Genomic DNA, 18,950 nt, shown 5'->3' with positions numbered 1-18,950 from the left:
TATCGATGAATCTCTCACGCTGCTGAGCTCAAACGTCTGAGCTCCAGGGGGGGGGCAGCGACATATTTAGCTCCAGTAAAGATGTCAAGCTGGGCTCTGACCCGTTACACTGAGCAGGTGCCAGCTGGCAGAGAACGCTCGCTGAAAACACACCATGCAGCTTTGCTTCTTTGGTTGTTCGGATGCGTCGACATCGCCGTGCCCCGAGGCTGCCAGTGTGCTGCACTTGATTTAATGCATCCTGTGTGTGTGTGTGTGTGTGTGTGTGTGTGTGTGTGTGTGTGTGTGTGTGTGTGTGTGTGTGTGTGTGTGTGTGTGTGTGTGTGTGTGTGTGAAAAACTCTGAGACAAAGAGCAACAGATCAACCTACAGGATGAGCAGTTTCTTTTTCTGATGAATACGCAGCAACAAAAACAGAGCCAGGTGTTGAGTGGGAGTGAACAGATCACAGATCAAAGTGCTACAGGCCTGTGGGTGAGAGAGGAGCACTGATCCGTTCTCTCTGTCTGCTTCCAGCGTGTGAGCCAGGAAGTACAGCATGTTAGTAAGAATGACCTTCGTAACCAAGGTTGTATGTTTCCGTCCCGGCTGTGTATCCAGCATCAGACCGGCAGATGCTGAGATGTTAGGAAGCGAGTTTTTTACTTCCAGACCCGACCACTGTAACGTCCTCATCTCCGGTTGAGGTTGAGGGACGCCTGTGGACTATCTAACCACGACTAAAATAGATTTTTGATGAAGTTATTGTCATTATAGCATAACAGGGTTCGACTTGGGAAACCACAAAATGTGTTCTTATTATTACGTGCTAAACTTTCTCACTGAGGTAGAAGCAGTACAAGGATTCACTCAAAGGCCTACAGACCTGGCAACCTTCACCAAATGTCGCCAAGAAACACCATAAAAGAACACCATCAGCAGCGTAGCTCAGACACAATGTTAACTCAGATTCCTCCGGGTGGATCTCGGAGAGAGCAGCGAGGGCAACACGTCTGCATTTCTTCCTAATGAGAAAGCTTCTCTTCATATACAGCACAGACCACAGACATAACAAGGACAAGACTTTTAACTCTGCTGGTTTACACGGGAACAAACAAGAGACAAACACGCCCGTGTAGAGTGGAGGTGTGTGTGTGTGTGTGTGTGTGTGTAGTATATAAAGCAACGTATACATGGAGTTTCTGGACGTTTTCACATCTCTGACTCAGACTTCATTCACGTTACCCTGGTCTGACTAAAGTGCCACCACATGGGCATTACTCACAGGAGACAGATGGTGTGTGTGTGTGTGTGTGTGTGTGTGTGTGTGTGTGTGTGTGTGTGTGTGTGTAGGAGTACTAGAAATTTCCTTAAACAGAACTAAACACTAACATGTGCAGGTTTTCAGGACAAAAAAGTAACAACAGCAAACATTCTTGGCCACCCTCAAACTCTCTCTCTCTCTTGTCCTCTGTCTCTCTCTCCCTCTCTCTTTCCGTCCCTGCTTCCTCTCCCTCCCTTCTTCGTGTCTCTGTGATTGGCTGGACGCAGCAGAAAGGAAGGGGATTTTTTTGCTTGTTATATTTGCTTCTCTTAGTCATGCATTGACATTTGGGATTTGATTTTCTAATCTTCCTTCACATCTGATATCCGGCTGAGAGAGAATGGAATCGTTTTGCGGAGACGGAGCAGATCGTGACCTTTAGCACGGCTGCACCTACCAATCTTGAAGCGGGCTGTTGCTACCGGGCCCTCGGCGTTGCCCTCGTACAGCGGGATGATGGTGATGATGTACTCGGTGTCGGGTACCAGTCTGGACAGAACGTAAGTCTGGCTGTCACCGGCGACCTCCACCGTCTCTACGTTTCGCCCTTTGTGGACAGAAGAACAGCAGTGAGAGATGAGCCACACACAGCCGGTGTGTTCAGGGGCTGTCTGCTCGGTTCTGACCTGTAAAAGGACCCCAGACCAGGCGGTAGGCCGTTGCACCGCTGACTCCTCTCCACCGCACACGCACATTCCCCTCTGACTCCGTCTCCACCGACAACTGCTGCACTGCCTCCAGGCGCACTGACACACACACACACACACACACACACACACACACACACACACACACACACACACAGAGGGTGTGAACAACTGAATCTAACAGTATTAATGAGCCTCAGCTTGATGAAGAATGGTGGACTCACACGTGCGAGCGTTGAGGACGGAGGGAGATGCAGAGTTGCGTGGGAACAGAGGGTACAGGCTGATAGCGTACTCCGTGTCTGGCTGAAGCGTCTCCAAGGTGACGGACTTGGAGTCTGCAGACAGCGACTGCTCCAGCAGCTGAGAGGCCGGCTGACCTGCTCTCACATGTAGGGCGCGTAGAAGACAAATTAGCGAGATCATAGCTATCCGCAAATTACACGTCATCACACAAGTGAGATGCCAAGCCGCCAAAATGAGGTCCATTGAGTTACACTGTTTACCTGACAATCATGGCAGCCTGCCAAATATGGAGACTGTACACAGCTCTCTATGTAAGGCACTGAGCTTTATAGAGCTTTTCTGAGGGTGTGTGTGTGTGTGTGTGTGTGTGTGTGTGTGTTTAGTACGTAGGTGTGTTTGGGTGTCTGACTTTTTAAAGGTGTGAACTTGCTAGAACAGGCAGGAACATCACAGTCACACACCACAGAAAGCATACTGAGCTCATTTACATACTCACACACACACGCACACACACCCATGCCAGGTTGACATGAAGCGGAGCTCCGTGTGAGTCTTGTACTCCTGCCACAACACCCAGAGAGCTGCTCACTCCCTAACTAAGAGTGGGACAGAGTGTTTATCTGCGTCCTCAGGGGCCACTTTTCCTCCCGCTGGCTCAAACACCCAGACATCTTTACCTCATTACCATCTGGGCCACACCCTGTCTCTACAAAAATTATATTTCTCAAGATAAGTAACAGTTTCCTCAGTCTGTTGAAATTCCAAAGCTGGCAATGAGAAAATGTATTTGATAGTTTTTTGCGTAATGATCGGGCAATAAAACTCTCTGACAGCAGCGCCTGAGGGGAATCTGAGATTCCACACTCAGGCATGATGCTTTACACAAGTACATGCTAGACACGCTTCAGACACAGGGCCAACAGCAGCCTAAGTGTTTTTCACTGCAGTCCTTTATTTGTCCTTAACCTTGTTTTTGTGACAATAAGAAGATAATGGCTGCTGTCAGAGGAACCCACGGTTTCTGGATGTTTCTAACAGATCTACAGATGAGTTGTTGCCTACTGAGTCTGGTTTCTGCTGAGGATAGATACGGAACAGGGAGAGAGAGCAATATATGGTGACGTGAGGTGTGAGAGAGAGTGTGTGAGAGAGAGTGAGAGTGGGAGGGGGAGAGAGTGAGTGCGTGAGAGAGAGAGTAAAAGAGAGAGAGGGGTAGAGAGTGAGAGTGAAAGAGAGAGAGAGGGGTAGAGAGTGATAGTGGAAGAGAGAGAGGGGGAAGAGTGAGAGAGTGAGTGAGTGAGAGACATTTAAAGAGAGAGTGAGAGTGAGAGAGTGAGAGTGAGAGTGAGAGAGAGAGAGAGAGACAGAGACAGAGACAGAGGCAGAGGCAGAGGCAGAGGCAGAGGCAGAGGCAGAGACAGAGACAGAGGCAGAGGCAGAGGCAGAGGCAGAGGCAGAGGCAGAGGCAGAGGCAGAGACAGAGGCAGAGGCAGAGGCAGAGGCAGAGGCAGAGAACAGAAAGGGTCTGCGTCTCTGACCTCGTGGTCCATAGGTGAGTCTGTAGCCCTGGACCGGTGATGAAGGTTGTTCCCAGGCCACAGAGAGGAAGAAGAAGCCTGCCTGGGCCAGACGTAGGCTGGTCACACCCGGCAAGGAACCTGCAGGGATGAAACAGGAAGCAGAAAGGCGGGATTCATTCTGTCTTATACGACTCGTGTTGATTGTGCTCTGTTCTTCTGCGTTCTCGTGGTTTCACTCACGGGTTCGTTGCTTGGCAGAGACGGACTCTCCCACACTGTTGGGGTACTGGGCGATGACAGTCACCAGGTAGTCTGTTCCTGGCCTCAGGGTTCGTGCCGTGAAGCTCTTCTGACTGGCCGAGACGGTCTCCTGCAGGACAGACAAACAGACAGACAGACAGCTTTGTACAGGTTTTGGCAAAGTGAAAACCGGAGGAGACGGCTGAGTCGTGGCATTCTTCCCTCGTCACCATCGTCTGCCAGGGCACACACACATGGGAATTCAACTTGTTTCCTTGCCAGAGTCTAATCTCTACGGCGACTGTATCGAGCACAGATCCACCCATTAGACATGTTCATACTCAGCCTGCAGGCACGTGTCTCTCTCTCTCTCTTAAAGCAACGCTGCTCACAATGGATCCTAAAACTGTAATTAGTCACTTCACCGCATTCTAGTGTGTGCCAGCGTGTGGCTGCTGATCTGCAATGGGTGGATTCACTCAACCTTCCTCAAATTAACGTCAGGGTTGTAAATCCTTGTTACACCACATGTTGGGTTTCACCGAGCGGTTCCCTAAGACGGATGACGGAAATGAGCAAAATCGTAGATGTAGCTTATGAAACCCAACGCGGTGAAAGCGATCTGAGAACCCACCTGACGCAGCTCAGATGTGATTGGCTGACCCAGACCAGACAGAGGCACGTACTGGACCATGTAGTCGCTCACGGGGCCCCCTGCAGGGCTCCAGCGGAACTTTAGGGAATCTGAGGTCTGGCCCGTGAACTGAATGTTAGACGGACCAGAAAACGCCTCTGAGGGGAAGAGGAGGAGGAAGATGAGGAGGAAGAGGAGATGTAAAAAGAGATAAAGTGATGTTCAGCTTCACAGTGGGACAGTGGTGCTTAAGTTAGGATACACACCATCACTGGCATACACTCCTCCCGCTTTGGAACACACTCGGGGGCCCACAAGAGGAAGGAGTGTGTTGAGCAGTTTAAAGTCTCCAACAAAGGAGGTGAAGTCGCTGCTGGGCTGACTGGATATCTGAGCCAGTTCACTCCTGTCTGCACTCTTTATACCTAACAGACGAACACAAGATAGAAATAAATAAACAAATAAATCACAGCCGCTCAGAACTCGGCAAAACATTTCCATAATCAACAAAGCCGGGGAGGAAACGACCTGCAGAGGAGAAACTTACCGACCGCGAACACATGCACCCCCTGGCTGCGGAGCCTTTGTGCCGATTCCTCCACGAGGTCCTGCGACTTTCCATCTGTGACGAGGACGGTGATCTGAAAGAAGGAGCCCACAGAGAGAGAAGGGATAAATACGCTGTGTATAAAAGAGGTTTGATCAAAGAGGTGGGCCCCATCCTCAGACCTTTGTGACGTCCCGACTGGATACGGGGTTGAAGAAGTTGTCGGCTACAAACTTGAGGCCGGCGCCGGTGCGAGTGTTCCCGCCCTTGTAGTTGAGGTTCTGGATGGCGCTGATCAGCTCGGTGCCGTTCAGGTAGGTGGTGAAGGTGAATTCAACCCTGGAGGGAACAAACTGAGCATCAGAAGGTAAACGCGTCATGTGTACACAGAGGAGAGTGGCGATCACGGGTGGATAGGGTCACCTGGAGGTGTCGCTGTACTGGATGGCTCCAAACCGGATCCCCGTTTGGCCGACAGAGCCTGCAAAAGGCTTGACGATGCCGGCCATGAATCCCTTCACCTGCAGGAAGTTCGCTCTGCCGATACTGGAAGATCCGTCCACCAGGAAAACAATATCTGCGGCTCCCGCGTTGTTGCACCTGCCTGAGATACAAAGGACGGCGAAGTGCGTACGAGTGCGTTAAGACGAAGATGAGAACGCTGAGGCTGGTGTGTGAGAGTAGGATGAGGTCATTACCCTGAGCTGCAACGTGCCTCACGCAGCACAGCAAGGCCGCCACGGTGAAAAGCCTGCGCCACATCTTCACAACCTGAACACACACACACACACACACACACACACACACACACACACACACACACACACACACACACACACACACACACACACACACACACACACACACACACACACACACACACACACACACACACACACACACACACACACACACACACACACACACACACACACACACACACACACAGCTTAACACCTGATGCTCATTTCACAAGACCATTCATAGAAATCTTTAGACACAAACTTGGTAAGAACATGAAAAAATTAAACAAAAACAAAACAAGTCAATGGTGGAGATTACACACAAAGCATTTAAAGAGACGTGAGATACATGTACTAAATGTTTTGAATGCTTGCTTTAAGAAAATGTGGCCCAGGAATAAACCCAAAGTAAAGCAGGAGAAAGTAAAGCAAGAGAGCCAAACAGATTGTTGGTGGAGGAGTGGATATGATTCAACTTCACTTGGCTCAGATATTTAACATTGAGGTGAGTAAATCTGCTGGGAGGTTCCAGGTCAACACTGGTTTTTAAAAAATCTAACACTATTCCAAACCATTTGTGATGTTTATAATGTCCCAGTGCTCAAAGTGCTCAGATACCTGCATGTTGTGTTGGAACATGAGCACAATATGACAACTGAGAGGATCTTTGCTCTTTTCATGGACAAAGCATCTCGACGTACACTGGACTGGAGTAAAGACAAGAAATACTGAAGAATTGTGTTGTTATTGTGTGTCTGAGATCATTCCGTAAATCAGTCAGAGCAATAACAAATATTTGGACAACACAGGAGTTAAAACTTAAACACACAACCCATGTAGTTCATTTATGCTGTATGTGTATCAGCCTACATTACTGAGGCAATGAGCAATATTTCCTCACTCATCTCCGGGCAGCCAAGCTGTTATTTTTACATTTGACGTGACCTCTAAATCCCCACAGCAGGACTCCAGAGTAACTCAGAGTAGATACCTGATACACTCACAAAGCTCACAGCATATTTAAGCAGACGAGCAAAGGTCTGCTTTGCCCGGAGGCGTTCTGGTTTTGGGAGTGGAGGGGATCACACGGCTCTCAGCAGGGAGCCCCACACTTCACTCTGTACGTCTTACAGGTGATGTTTCTGTGGCGGCCTGTCTCTGTCTGAACCGCAGATTCCTGATAGTTATGGAGAATATGACAGCTCAAGATGTTAAGTGAAGATAAGCTAAGGTAAGTGTTTGACCATTTGGCCTGTATACTCTATGATGGACTGTCAACATCTGGCCTAGATCCTGATACTGATTAAGGTTGATTCAGCACTCTTGACATATTTCCAACAGCTCTGGTTATAGATTCAGAAGAACATCATGCACACGTTACCCATCTGATGTCGAAGTCTGACTTCCTATCAGAGAAAAGGTGGTGTAGGTACGAGTTCTCAGAGTATCACCTGGTTTTCCTTGTTTCCAATCTGTTGTGACACGCCGCAGAGACATAAATGCAGGTAGTGAGGCAGTAGTCGAGTGGGTAGAGCTTCCGCTTAAGAACCGGAGGGTTGCCGGTTCGAGTCCCTGCCGAGGTGCCCCTGAGCAAGGCACCGAACCCTCAATTGCTCCCCCCTCTGTGAAGGGTGGTAATATGATGTAATGTAAGTCGCTTTGGATAAAAGCGTCTGCCAAATGATCGTAATGTAATGTAATGTAATGTTTCCGTCTCAACTGGAGATGATTCGCTGCCCTGCGTCACCTTTGCTCATCACTGTCAACCCGTCACCTTGCGAGTTGCAAACAAATCCAGCACACTCAGCTTCCCCTCTGTGACAGTTTAGGTCTGAGGAGGGAAATCCATTAGCGCTAAGAGAGGGAATTCATGACAACCCCTATTTACATTCCGCTTCAGAGAGAGGTGAAGACACAGAGCTGCTACTGCAAATCACTGGCAGATGCTGAGCCAAAGAGCAAAAAGCCTCTCATCTCCTCTGTAGAGCGCCGGGGATTTTAAATGAGTCGGGAGCAAAACCAGGAGAGACAGTTTAAGTTGAAACTAAATGTATAAGAGCAGAGCAGCGGCATGAGAGGTTCGTGTTTCTGAGGGGAACTGTGTAACATCAACCTGAATTTAGTGGTATTGGTTTCCAGGCATCCTGCTGAAACACAATCCACCAGCCTGTCAGAGTGCTTCAGTCAGGGGTAACACACATGAAAGAGAGCCGAAGCTGACACGCTCTGGAAGTGACGGCTTTAATAACGCTGATGTCACACAGAGAGCAGCATCACAGGTCTGAAGCTCTGTCCCAATATTATTTAGGACGTGAAGATATGAAAGCAATTACAGCCTGCAGCAGCACACAGATCTACAAGGGCTCAGGTCTTTGAATAAAAATACAAATATTGAAATAAAATGTATATACATACATATAATACATAATATTAATAATAATTATTATAATAATAATAATAATAATAATAAATAAAAAATAATAAAAAATATAAGAAATTCCAAATTATGAAATAAAATATCTAAAATTTTAGCACCCCTCTCGGAGAAGCAAACATATTACTGAAAGTAAAGCGAATCAACACATAAGGTTAAGAGCTCTAGAAGGGAAGACTAAGACTAAAGGAATTTTGCAAAACTTTAAGTTTGTTTTCCACAAGTGTTGCATGGGAGCCCTATTAACAGGCATTCTGAAAATAGAAACATTAATTACTTGTTGATTAGTAGCTGTTGTTGTCCAATAAGCTGCAGTTCAAACGTCCCATGCCTCCAGAAGCTGACATTCTGTAGTTTCCCACACAAGCCAACACTTTCTGTCCCAAACAAGCAGCAGCAGCCACATAAAGCTTAAAGACTTCCAAATGCAGCGTCCTTTTCTCTTTTAATTACTCAAACTCATTATTTGACAGCTTCCGCACATATAAAATCAAATTATGTACAATTAAAGCCTGACGAACCACATCAGCTTGCTCTGCTTTCATGTTGGTTTCACTGCTCTTTCCTGTTTGTAGTCTTGTTTCTGTTTGGTTATCTGCACCAGGTGCTGAGGCCACAGCCGACCCACAGCACGTTCAGACAACATAAATACTTACTTCACATATCATAATTAAACGGTATTAACGACTCCAGGGTGTTTAAAGCAGCAGCTGAGGGTTAAAAGAGGCAGCAGTAAATAGAAAGCATCACCTCCCAAACACATAAACTGTGAAAATTTCACTCATTTAATCAATAAGCGTTGTTGGTTTTTGAAACAACACCGCCTGAATCAGCCTATGGGAGTAATCCAGGTCTTATAAATGTCAGATTTATGGCAGCACAGTTATTTTAGGACATTTAGGAGTGCATCACTTAGTGCATTCCTACTGTGGCCTCCACACCTGGAATTCTAAGTGGATGAAGTCACTGGGTTATGGGTTTGTCCACGCCCACCATAACCCACCAGGGAATTAAACCAAACACGTGGGTTAAAAGGTCACAGCAGCGGTGTCACTCACAAAGCTCCACCATAGGGATGGAGCAAAGCCTGAAAACAACACGGACAGCCGTGACAGAGAAGCACATGAACTGTTTGGGACAAGGAGAAACAGTGGGAGAGGAGGAGTGGGAGAGCGATGTGCTCTGGCCCAGATGCCATTCTCCCAGGGTGCACTGGGCCACGGCTCACTGCGGTGTGATGTGAGCAGAGAATTGTGTAAGAGCCCGGCTCGCTCAGCGTGGCGTCAATCCAGAAACAGAGAACGACAGCGGGACAAGGAGCTGGAGGGGATGTGAGGGGACAAACCAGGGCGGGTTGTCACGGTGAATTAGCAAAAGTCTACCGGCACACATGTCCACACTACAGGACTACAGTACCTGCAGGCAGCTGGCCAGTGGGGAGGGAGAAGATCTACTGTCAGGACGCCTGGTAGTCAAAAATAGAGACTGACCCTCTCGCTCCGGGTCAAGTACAACATCACTTCAGCCAAGAACCAATCATCGGTCCATTTCCTTATCCAAACTAAACAAAAGACTCACATTAAGGGCAACCTTTGAAAATCCATGCGCTTCTTTTGGAACAATACCCAAAGGGAGCGTTGGGTCTTGATTCCATATTAAAGGGTTCTGCATGCTCACTTAGAGGAACAAAAGCCAGATGTGAAGCAACTTTATGACATGAAATAACTGGAGCTGGAACAAATAAACAATGAGTTATCATCTTCACTCACAGGCATGAATGAACAAGAGACAGAAAGACTACAGACAAACTCTCCGGTTCAATCTGGGGTTAGTCAGTGCAGCATCCTGCCATTTCAGTTCACCTCACCATCAGAATACACACACACCACCAGAAACCAGCACAAGGTTAATTATTAAACAAATATTATGAATTAAACTACTTCTGGAGCCACACCCTTATACGTCCCACAGATATCAACAAATACTCCCTCTCTCCTACGTGAGAACAGTCAGAGCTGATTCCTAACAAACAACAGACTGACACACATCAAACACACACACTAACCAGGAGCAGCCCTGTGTGGATGAATGACACACTTGGTAGCAATCCAGTCTAATCCACACACACACACACACACACACACACACAGTGGCACAGAGTCAGCACCAGCGTCAATGGCTGCAACGACCCATAGATGAAAAGAGATCTGACCTATTAAAGCTCTAGAGACGCGATGGGAAAAGAGAGAGATATCAGCACAGAGGGGGGAGGAGGGGTGGGGGTGGGGTTGTGTGTGTGTGTGTGTGTGGGGGGGGGGGGGTCTTGCTCTTCTCACGGGCCAAACCACTACAAAGACACGGATGCCCCTCAGAAGTAGAACACACAATTGAAACCATTTCGGACACACAAACGTCAGTAGAGGAAGCGGAGGAGTGAGTGAGTGCATCGTGTTGTGTGTGTGTGTGCGTGTGTGTGTGGCAGCCGGGAGCGTCGGCCCCTTCAGCCGGGTTCATCTGAGGTCAAACCTGCTCCTACACTACCTAGGATCCTCTGCAACCAGATCTGCATTCAGCAGGAGAAGCAGAGGAACATCTTCTCTCTTCTCTACTGTAAATACTTCACAATCACACTGAGGGATTGATCTGATAAGCTCAGCTCACCTGCACAGCTGATCACAGGTCTGAAGTTCAAATGGGTCAGAGTGAGATGATGAATGTTTAGTTTGCTCAGTCTTGTTCAAAGCTTTCAAAGTCTTTGGCTGCAGGGAGAGCAGGCAGAGCTAAGGAGTGGTACCCTTGGCTACAATTCATTACTGCAACGTAGAATGTAAGAGAAGAGTTATGGCTCAGCAGCAGCGTGCACATGCAGCCCTGCAGAGATGCATTCACAGGAGGAAAAGAGACATGCAGCCTCCAAACTGTGCAGAAAGGAGGAGAAATGTGCGGCAAAGTGAAAGTTTCTCCCTCATGCATTAGCAGCTGGACCAGAGCTCAGCCCCCCACCCTCTTGTTGAACCCCCCAACACCACCACCACCTGTCAGGCTCAGCCTACCTGAGGATCCGCTCTCGGTGCACCGGGTCACAGCCTAACGCTCCCCGCCTCTCCACCTGTAGCATATCCAGCCTCACTCGATCGATCAATCGCTCGGTGTCCCTTCCTCAATCGGGTACCAATCTATCCACGCAGTATACAAACACACCCTGGTCTCGTCCGGGCTCCTTAAACCACCCCCTGCTGCTTCTGTGTGTGTGTGTGTGTGTGTGTGTTCAGTAGCCGCTCTCCTGTCGGTGCATCCCAGCTGGAGTCTCGGTGGAGCTGCGGTGTTAGTGAGTCCTCCGGCTGCTGCTTCCTTTAGCTCCACACAACAGAGACGTAGAAGAGTCCAGACTTGTTCGGATGCCTGGAGGGAAGTCGAAGCTCTCCTTTCTCTCTCTTTCTTTTTTTTTTTTTTTTTTCTTCCTTCCACCTCATTCTGTTCGCCTCCTGTCCCTCCCTGCTCCCGCCTGCAGCAGCGAGTCATGCCAACCACGTGGAGTCAAAACATCCCAGTGACTCCGCTCCCGTTACTTTAACTCTCGCGTTACTCTGCAGGTGATCCAGGTGTTATGGTGCAGAGTTAAGACTCGTATCAAGTTCAATGATGCGGAAAATAAAAAATAAACAGTGAATGAGTGTCTGTGTATTTTCTATGTATTTTTCAAAATTTTCAATATTTAAAGTTAGATAAAGTAAACATTTTCAATCCCTCAAAACAATAAAAAAAATACCTGCTGTCACTCTAAAATTAATTGATTTTAACAATAACGAAATACAACAAAAAAGGAAGACTCAATGTTTGTTTTTTTTTGTTTTTTTTTACATCAAATGAAAGTCAAAGTCGACTTTATTTGTATCGTCCATCATCACATACAGTGTCTCAAAGGCCCACAGTTCTCTGGTCCACACTCACACACTACCACTGACCCACTGAGGCTAAGCTGAGCCTATCTAAGCCCAAACTAAGCTGAGGCTAATTAACTCTCCTGACACTGTTCACATCCTGTTTATTGGCCAGTTTAGTGACATTGGAAGTGTAATGGAAATAGATGTGGGTGGTCTTAGTCTGGATTCAAAGATCTCCAGAGAGTTTGTATCTTTGATTTGACCAATGCAGAAAATCCATATTTAAGACAAACAATCATTTAAGTGGAATTTATCTCAAATATATTATGAAAGATGAATGTTTGGGAACTTCTCTGCCTGATAAATATATCAACAGTTTGGTTTTCTAGACTCTAAACAGTGAATTTCTGTATATCATTATTGTGCACTGGTCCATTGGATGTTTGGTGTGGAGCCTGTTGGTTGATGTTAGCTGTAACGCGGCCTGGGGTCTGTTTTGATGGAGTAATTAACCCTTCACTGACTTTGCTGGGTGCTTCATCACCATGAGCTGTCAGATGTCTAAAAACTGATGGTTTAAGGTGGAGCAGCAGTGCACTTCACAGATTGCATGCAGTGTAAAAAAGAAAAGAAAAGGTGTTCTCACATGACTCTCTCTCTCTCCCACATTGATCAAATGTTAATTAATGTCAGCAGTTTAGCTACCAGCCGGTGGAAACAACAGATAAACCCTCTGCACTCTGTCTGCCCAGGAACAAATGACAAAGATAAACAAAAAGTTTATTTAGCAAAACTGTCAATGGAGTGGCTGCTCAGCTCAGTCAGGCTCCTGCCAAGAGCTGTCAACCCTCTACACTCTGTAAATTACATCTGCCAAATTAGGAGGAGAGATTAATGAGGCTGTTTATTGTTGCCAGAGCGACACCTCGATGCTATACTTTCAACTATTATTATATAGAGTTTCTATTCATAGAAATTATCTCTGCCACATAGTTTGTTCTTGTGTGAGAAAGTTTTGTCTGTGCGGACCAATGTGTCCTAAAGATGTTGTGTGTTTGTGTGAGAGAGAACGAGGGGGCGAGCGAGCGGCTGGGATAATCCAGACTAATGGCAGACAGACAGGCTGACAGAGAGGAGAAACTGTGCGAGACAGATGTGTTCTGCAGCTCTGCTTCTTTTAAGACAGTCAACAAAAGTGAAACCATGCTGCACCAATTAAAACACATTCCAGCGCTGGAGTATACTGTATGTTCCTCTGCCTTCAGAATGCTGTGGGCGCAGGACAGTAAAGCAAAGATGACTTGTGGTTTGAATTGCTTCAGCTGGCACTTCCACACTTGATCTCCCACCTACATATCTCCTCTGTTCAGCGTCACAGCTTCACATGTCTCCCTCTTACTGAAGAAGCTGACGACTAGAGGAAAGAACGTGACCGGAAAGGCCCACAGTTCCAGACCAATAAAGATTATCTGGTTTGGGTCACACAGTCACTCGTTTACCACTGAGCAAGACAACTATAGAAGCTGTTTAGTGACCAGTAGCTGGAGACTGTGGTCGTAGTGGTGAAACACAGCATCCAGTCTCAGGCTAACCAAGTTAAGGAGGAGAAAATGACAGCAGTTTATCTGAGAGACAAAATGACTTCAGAAGTGTTTTAAATTAGGCAAAATGTGTGTAAAAATAACAAAAGAAGGTGTTTTGATTCTCAGTATTCACACTTCCTTCACATGTAACAGCGTTAAGCCTGAAGCTGTGCTGTGCTGTGCTGTGCGTGGCAGATGTTCTGATCTTGGTATGATTATGCCATAAATTATTTCTCTGAAGCTGTGATGTCATAACTCCCTCTGCTGATCCATATGGATCTCTAGAGGAAGGAGGTGGAGGGCGTGTATCGCTTTCATGCTGGTGCCCTTACGTGAGGTGATAGGATCCAGGAAAGCTGTAAAAATATTAAAAAAGCAGGGAATTAGGCTCGATGTAACCTTTTCAAGTATTTGTATATGAGCCACTAACAGCTCAGGGTCCATGGACAGGTGAGGACATGTCTCAGTGAGGGAGGGGGTGGGAGGGGATACTTTCTAAAAGGTCGAATCTTGCTACATATTTCAGACTAAGTAATGTGTTGTGTTGTAACTACTGTGTCTAAACTATGCACTTGCTGGAATGATAAAGCAACTTTGGTCTAATCTCAGCTGTTATCTCATATCTTCAATAGTACTTCAAGATGTGCGACATGACGTTAGTCTTTGATCCCAAAATAAAACCACATTTTCCTGCAAACACATGAAGCCTGTGAGCATTCAATAGAAAGGATCTGAAGAGTTTCTTTTCAATCATTTAATTTTTGTTTGTGAATCTATTTGTAACCAATTTGTATTTGTATTTATTATATTTTCTATATTTTTTTAATTTTGTTTAATTTTATGTAATTTTATGTAATTTTATTTAATTTTATTTAATTTTATTTATTTGTCTTTTTTTTGTGGCAGTTTTCCGTAAACGTCACATTCCTGTCGTCTTGTACAGATGAACACAGAGGGACTCGTCGATGACATGCAGCGTCTGTCATCTGAGCTTTATTTGGACGCGGATCTCTGCTGTCTCTCCTTGTCACTCTCCACGTTTGTCCCAGACAGACAGATTACTGGAGGACGACCGCATTTACCTGTCGCTTTTCCCTGCAGGAACACATTTACCTTTTCACTTTTCTCTAAACACTCTATTGTGCGAGCACGCCTGCTGTGTGTATCCTGTGATAGTGGATACACAGCAGCTGAGCTTTGCCTTATTGTGAGTCTGAATTCCTGCATGCTCACCTTGTTCTGTCAGGCAGAGTTGGAAAGGAGAGAGGCGGCTCCACATCCAGGTTCTCTCATTTCCATCCTCAGACAACCGCCTGCAGCTTCCTCTCCAAATACCAGCTGTCCTGGTGACAAATAGCCCAATGACCCACGCCAACGCCTCCATTACAGAAGCTGGTGATTAGAACGCAGGGACGGAACCTGAAAGGGGGCATGAAATATGATTTTGACAAGAAAAGTATAATAATGAAAGGTGTTTTGATGGTGAAAGGTAATCGATAGAAGAAGAAAGCACTCAGCCTGGTGAACGCCCTCTGCCACGGCCCATCAGCTCTGCTCCAGGGTTTATTACTCACACACTCAACGCTTTACCGGATGCTGGATGACAAAATAATCGCATGAGGAAAGTTAGAGTTTGGTGTGATTGTGTGGGTTGGTTTGTTTGTTTGTTTTTGTTTTTGGGACATCCGGTGTGTCCACAAGGAAGTGTTCATAACTAAGGGCTCACAGCGAGGTCAGGCTGATGGGGACAAGTGAGGAGAGATCACAAGGTCTATGGAATCTGTATGTTTCCTCTCAGTGTGTTTGTCTGAAGCTACAATCTACAGAAAAGTGATTTGAAAATTAAAATAGACTCAGGAGAGGGTTGTTTGGGTTTTCGGCCAGTCTGGGGTCAAGCTAAGGTCACGCTGAGGGTCACACTGTCTGAGAACACGCAGCAGATATGTAAAGGTCAAAGTGGAACACGTGCTTTCTTCATTCCTTCCGAAAAAGTGGCCGCCGCTCTGACTCAAATGGAAGCTGCAGGATGACTGAGAGCTGACTCATAAGTATCTTATGAGTCAGTAACAAGCAACACACAGCTGAGAGGGAGCACACACACACACACACACACACACACACACACACAAGGGACTGAGAAGACGCCTGACTTTAATTTCATATTGTTGGTTTTGCAATTTCATCCACAGCTTCACAGAGCTGCTCACTGTCCTCTGTGCTCTGTAGTTTAAAACAGAAACTCAAAATGAAAGAGCAATTCACATTTCTTTAAGAATTGAGCCCCGTTTGTTAGGAGCAGGAGTAGATACACACATAATGATGGGAAAATCTAGAGAATTCCAACCACATCTGCATCTACAAACCACAACTTAAAGCTTTTGATGCTCTCTGTGTCAGGGCTTTGACTCTCAGCAGCTTTAACACCACCAGCAGCACAAACTGCATTGTTCTGCAGCTGATCTTAATAGAAAGTCTCTAATGATAACATGTGGATTCATGTCCAAACAGGCCCGACACAGACAATGTCACCGTCTTTGATGATTCACCCAGTTTGGCGTAGATGCTCGTTTCCTCAGCTACAGCACTGGTGGGCTTTGTTTCTGTTGGCAGGGACGTCTGATTTAACAGCAGAAACCTTAGGCCGCTGTGAGAATCTGCCCTCATGTATGTGAAGAGAGGAAACAGGAAGCAGAACGCAGCGGGAAAATAATTAGGGACATTCCCTCTCAAAATCCTGCCTTTTAAAGAATGACATTTTGGGTGTGGTCTTTGCTTCCATTCAAGAGTTTGCCTCTCTGCAGAAACACCTCTTTACCTTTGCAGCCCTCCAGTCTAACGCCATGGCAACAAGCAAGCAATGAACACACTGTGTGATGACAAGTGGTGTTGCTGCCGCTGTGTGTGTGTGTGTGTGTGTATGTGTGTGTTTGTGTGTGTGTGTGTGTGTGTGTGTGTGTGTGTGTGTGTGTGTGTGTGTGTGTGTGTGTGTGTGTGTGTGTGTGTGTGTGTGTGTGTGTGTGTCTCTACGTGTGTGTGTGACCCACATGGCGACTTTGTTAAAGGTAGCCGATCATTCACAGCTCATCCTGGAGTTCTACAGGAAGTTAGTTGGATTGTTGGTGACCTAGAAGTGTGTGTGTGTGTGTGTGTGTGTGTGTGTGTGTGCGTGCCACATCATCACCATGAAGTTGTGGGTTAAAATCCTGCCAGGGCCCTTGTTCACTGCTTCCTGCCACTCCTCCTAAAACATCTAGTAGCAAAAAGCAAAACAGGGCTAATTAAGCAGAGAAACGTCTAAATGATAGTTTAGGCTGTTGTTGTGTATATGATTACATAAATATGGAAGGTGATTCATTATTAACTCTCTCTGCCTCTCTGTGTGAGACCTTAACAGCGTTTACAACCTTTTCTCAGCCTTGTAACTTTTCCACTGTGACCCCTGCAGCTCCAAACACAGACAGGGGAACAGTCCAATGCTTTGTTGACGTGACACGACTGCAGATAATACACACACTACACACACACACACATATGGAAAAAGACTATAGGATAAATATTGTGCTGAATGTGGTGTAAGCAAACATAAGAGCCACTTGAGAAGATGAAAGGGTAAAGACATTAATAGTGATGGCTGGGCCGGAGCTTTGGCTGCAGGGGGGTTTGGTTGAGCGACTCTGTGATTCTTTCTTTGATTAGCAGACAGATGACGAAGAAAACCCTCAAGATGATGAGTCACACACAGACATGTTGGTGTTCTGCAACGAGCCCATCTGCGGCGCTTTCAGATAGTTTGAGTCAGAGCCAAAAAAGTGAAGAAAACAACTCTCTGACGCCCTCTGGCGGTTTAAAGTAAAAGTACATACAGTAGCTAACTTACTATCCTTTCCTATTTACTATTTACTATCAACTCAACTGAGGTGTGTGTGGGAGGCAAGGAAAGCTGGATGGGACCTATCTATCTATCTATCTATCTATCTATCTATCTATCTATCTATCTATCTATCTATCTATCTATCTATCTATCTATCTATCTATCTATCAGGCTACAGTTTAACCACGCCCCCCTCCCGCCATGTAGCCTGTTAGGAGAAGTTCCGCCACTAGGGGGAAGCAGAGGATCATGGCTTTCTTTTCTCATTTCCCTCGGCTCATTATTCCGTTTTGGTTTGATATCGATGTTCCCTGGTTTTGAGACATGAAAGTAACCATAGCTACAACAAGTAGGGTGTAGTAGTAAGTGTGTATCCAGAGGAGGAAATGTAATGCCTACAGGTTGTGGTTGATGAGTGTTTGACTGATTTGGATTCACAACAACGTGAGGAAAACAAAGGTGTGAGGATGACGCAGAGTATCAACTGGAAATGTCATTCTGTAAATGTCAAAGTTCACTTTAGACACACGGGATTAAAGTGCTTAGAGTAGCAGGAGGAGCTTTTGTTCCTCTGCAGGGCCGTGAAGAAGTCTGAGCCCTCTGACCTTTGCTTTAAACCCAGCAGAGAGACTCAGAGCTTCTCACCATCAGGCTCTCATAAACACCTGGACACAAACAGCAATTCTTATACTCATTTCAAGTGTAGCTTATTGGAAACCCTTCATATCTGTCAATCAAACATCTGTCCTCTCCAGCCTGCCCGTGTCCTGCTGTCACCTCTCAGACGATCGCTCCACGTTGCTGTCTTCGTGTTCAGACCTGCTCAGTTCCTCACTGTATCACCGGTGGAGTAAGAATAGATGGAGGCGTGGATCAAACTATTTCCATAAGTCACTGCAGCATCATTACACTGCATGTTTACAGTGCTTGGCCTGCTAACGAAGCTCCTGCTGCTCATCTGTCAGCTGTGTGTGTGTGTTCTGAGGCCAGATGAATAGCTGTCCATGTTGAAACCGGGCATGTGTGGAACAAATAAGGCTCTGGAGTTCCTCTTTATGGAGAAGAGGTCTTTTCTGTATCCTCAAGAGCCCGATGAATAGAATCCAGCCTGCTCTCTTTATGGACACGACAATAATCGCACACACACACACACACACACACACACACACACACACACATTAGAGTGAATGGCCCCCTTCTTCTTGATGAACTGAATGGTTTGGCGTTTACATGATTGCTTAATGGTTTTGATTCTTTGACTCTTTAATCTGCTTCATTTCCTAACGTCGCCCTTAGAA

General features: G+C 46.3%; 1 protein-coding gene across 1 annotated transcript in view; it reads right to left on the bottom strand.

Annotated features, from left to right (window-relative positions):
- The window catches only part of col7a1 (collagen, type VII, alpha 1), a 43,181-nt gene extending 31,470 nt beyond the window's left edge, over positions 1-11,711 (bottom strand). Inside the window, exons 1-12 of the mRNA XM_076147320.1 lie at positions 11,368-11,711; positions 5,836-5,908; positions 5,561-5,741; positions 5,320-5,476; positions 5,138-5,231; positions 4,857-5,015; positions 4,591-4,748; positions 3,957-4,086; positions 3,735-3,854; positions 2,175-2,330; positions 1,930-2,049; positions 1,701-1,850 (exon numbers count right to left, since the gene is read on the bottom strand). Coding sequence (XP_076003435.1) covers positions 1,701-1,850; positions 1,930-2,049; positions 2,175-2,330; positions 3,735-3,854; positions 3,957-4,086; positions 4,591-4,748; positions 4,857-5,015; positions 5,138-5,231; positions 5,320-5,476; positions 5,561-5,741; positions 5,836-5,899 — 1,489 coding nt within the window. The 5' untranslated portion in view covers positions 5,900-5,908; positions 11,368-11,711. The remainder of the gene's footprint in view (positions 1-1,700; positions 1,851-1,929; positions 2,050-2,174; positions 2,331-3,734; positions 3,855-3,956; positions 4,087-4,590; positions 4,749-4,856; positions 5,016-5,137; positions 5,232-5,319; positions 5,477-5,560; positions 5,742-5,835; positions 5,909-11,367) is intronic.
- Positions 11,712-18,950: the final 7,239 nt, after the last annotated feature.

Source organism: Genypterus blacodes, unplaced genomic scaffold, assembly GCF_046128005.1.
Source record: "Genypterus blacodes isolate CSIRO-AG114 ecotype Tasmania unplaced genomic scaffold, CSIRO-AGI_Gbla_v1 ptg000037l_1, whole genome shotgun sequence".
Classification (NCBI taxonomy): domain Eukaryota; kingdom Metazoa; phylum Chordata; class Actinopteri; order Ophidiiformes; family Ophidiidae; genus Genypterus; species Genypterus blacodes.
The sequence above is the reverse complement of the archived record's forward strand: the minus strand, read 5'-3'. Positions and strand labels throughout refer to the sequence as shown.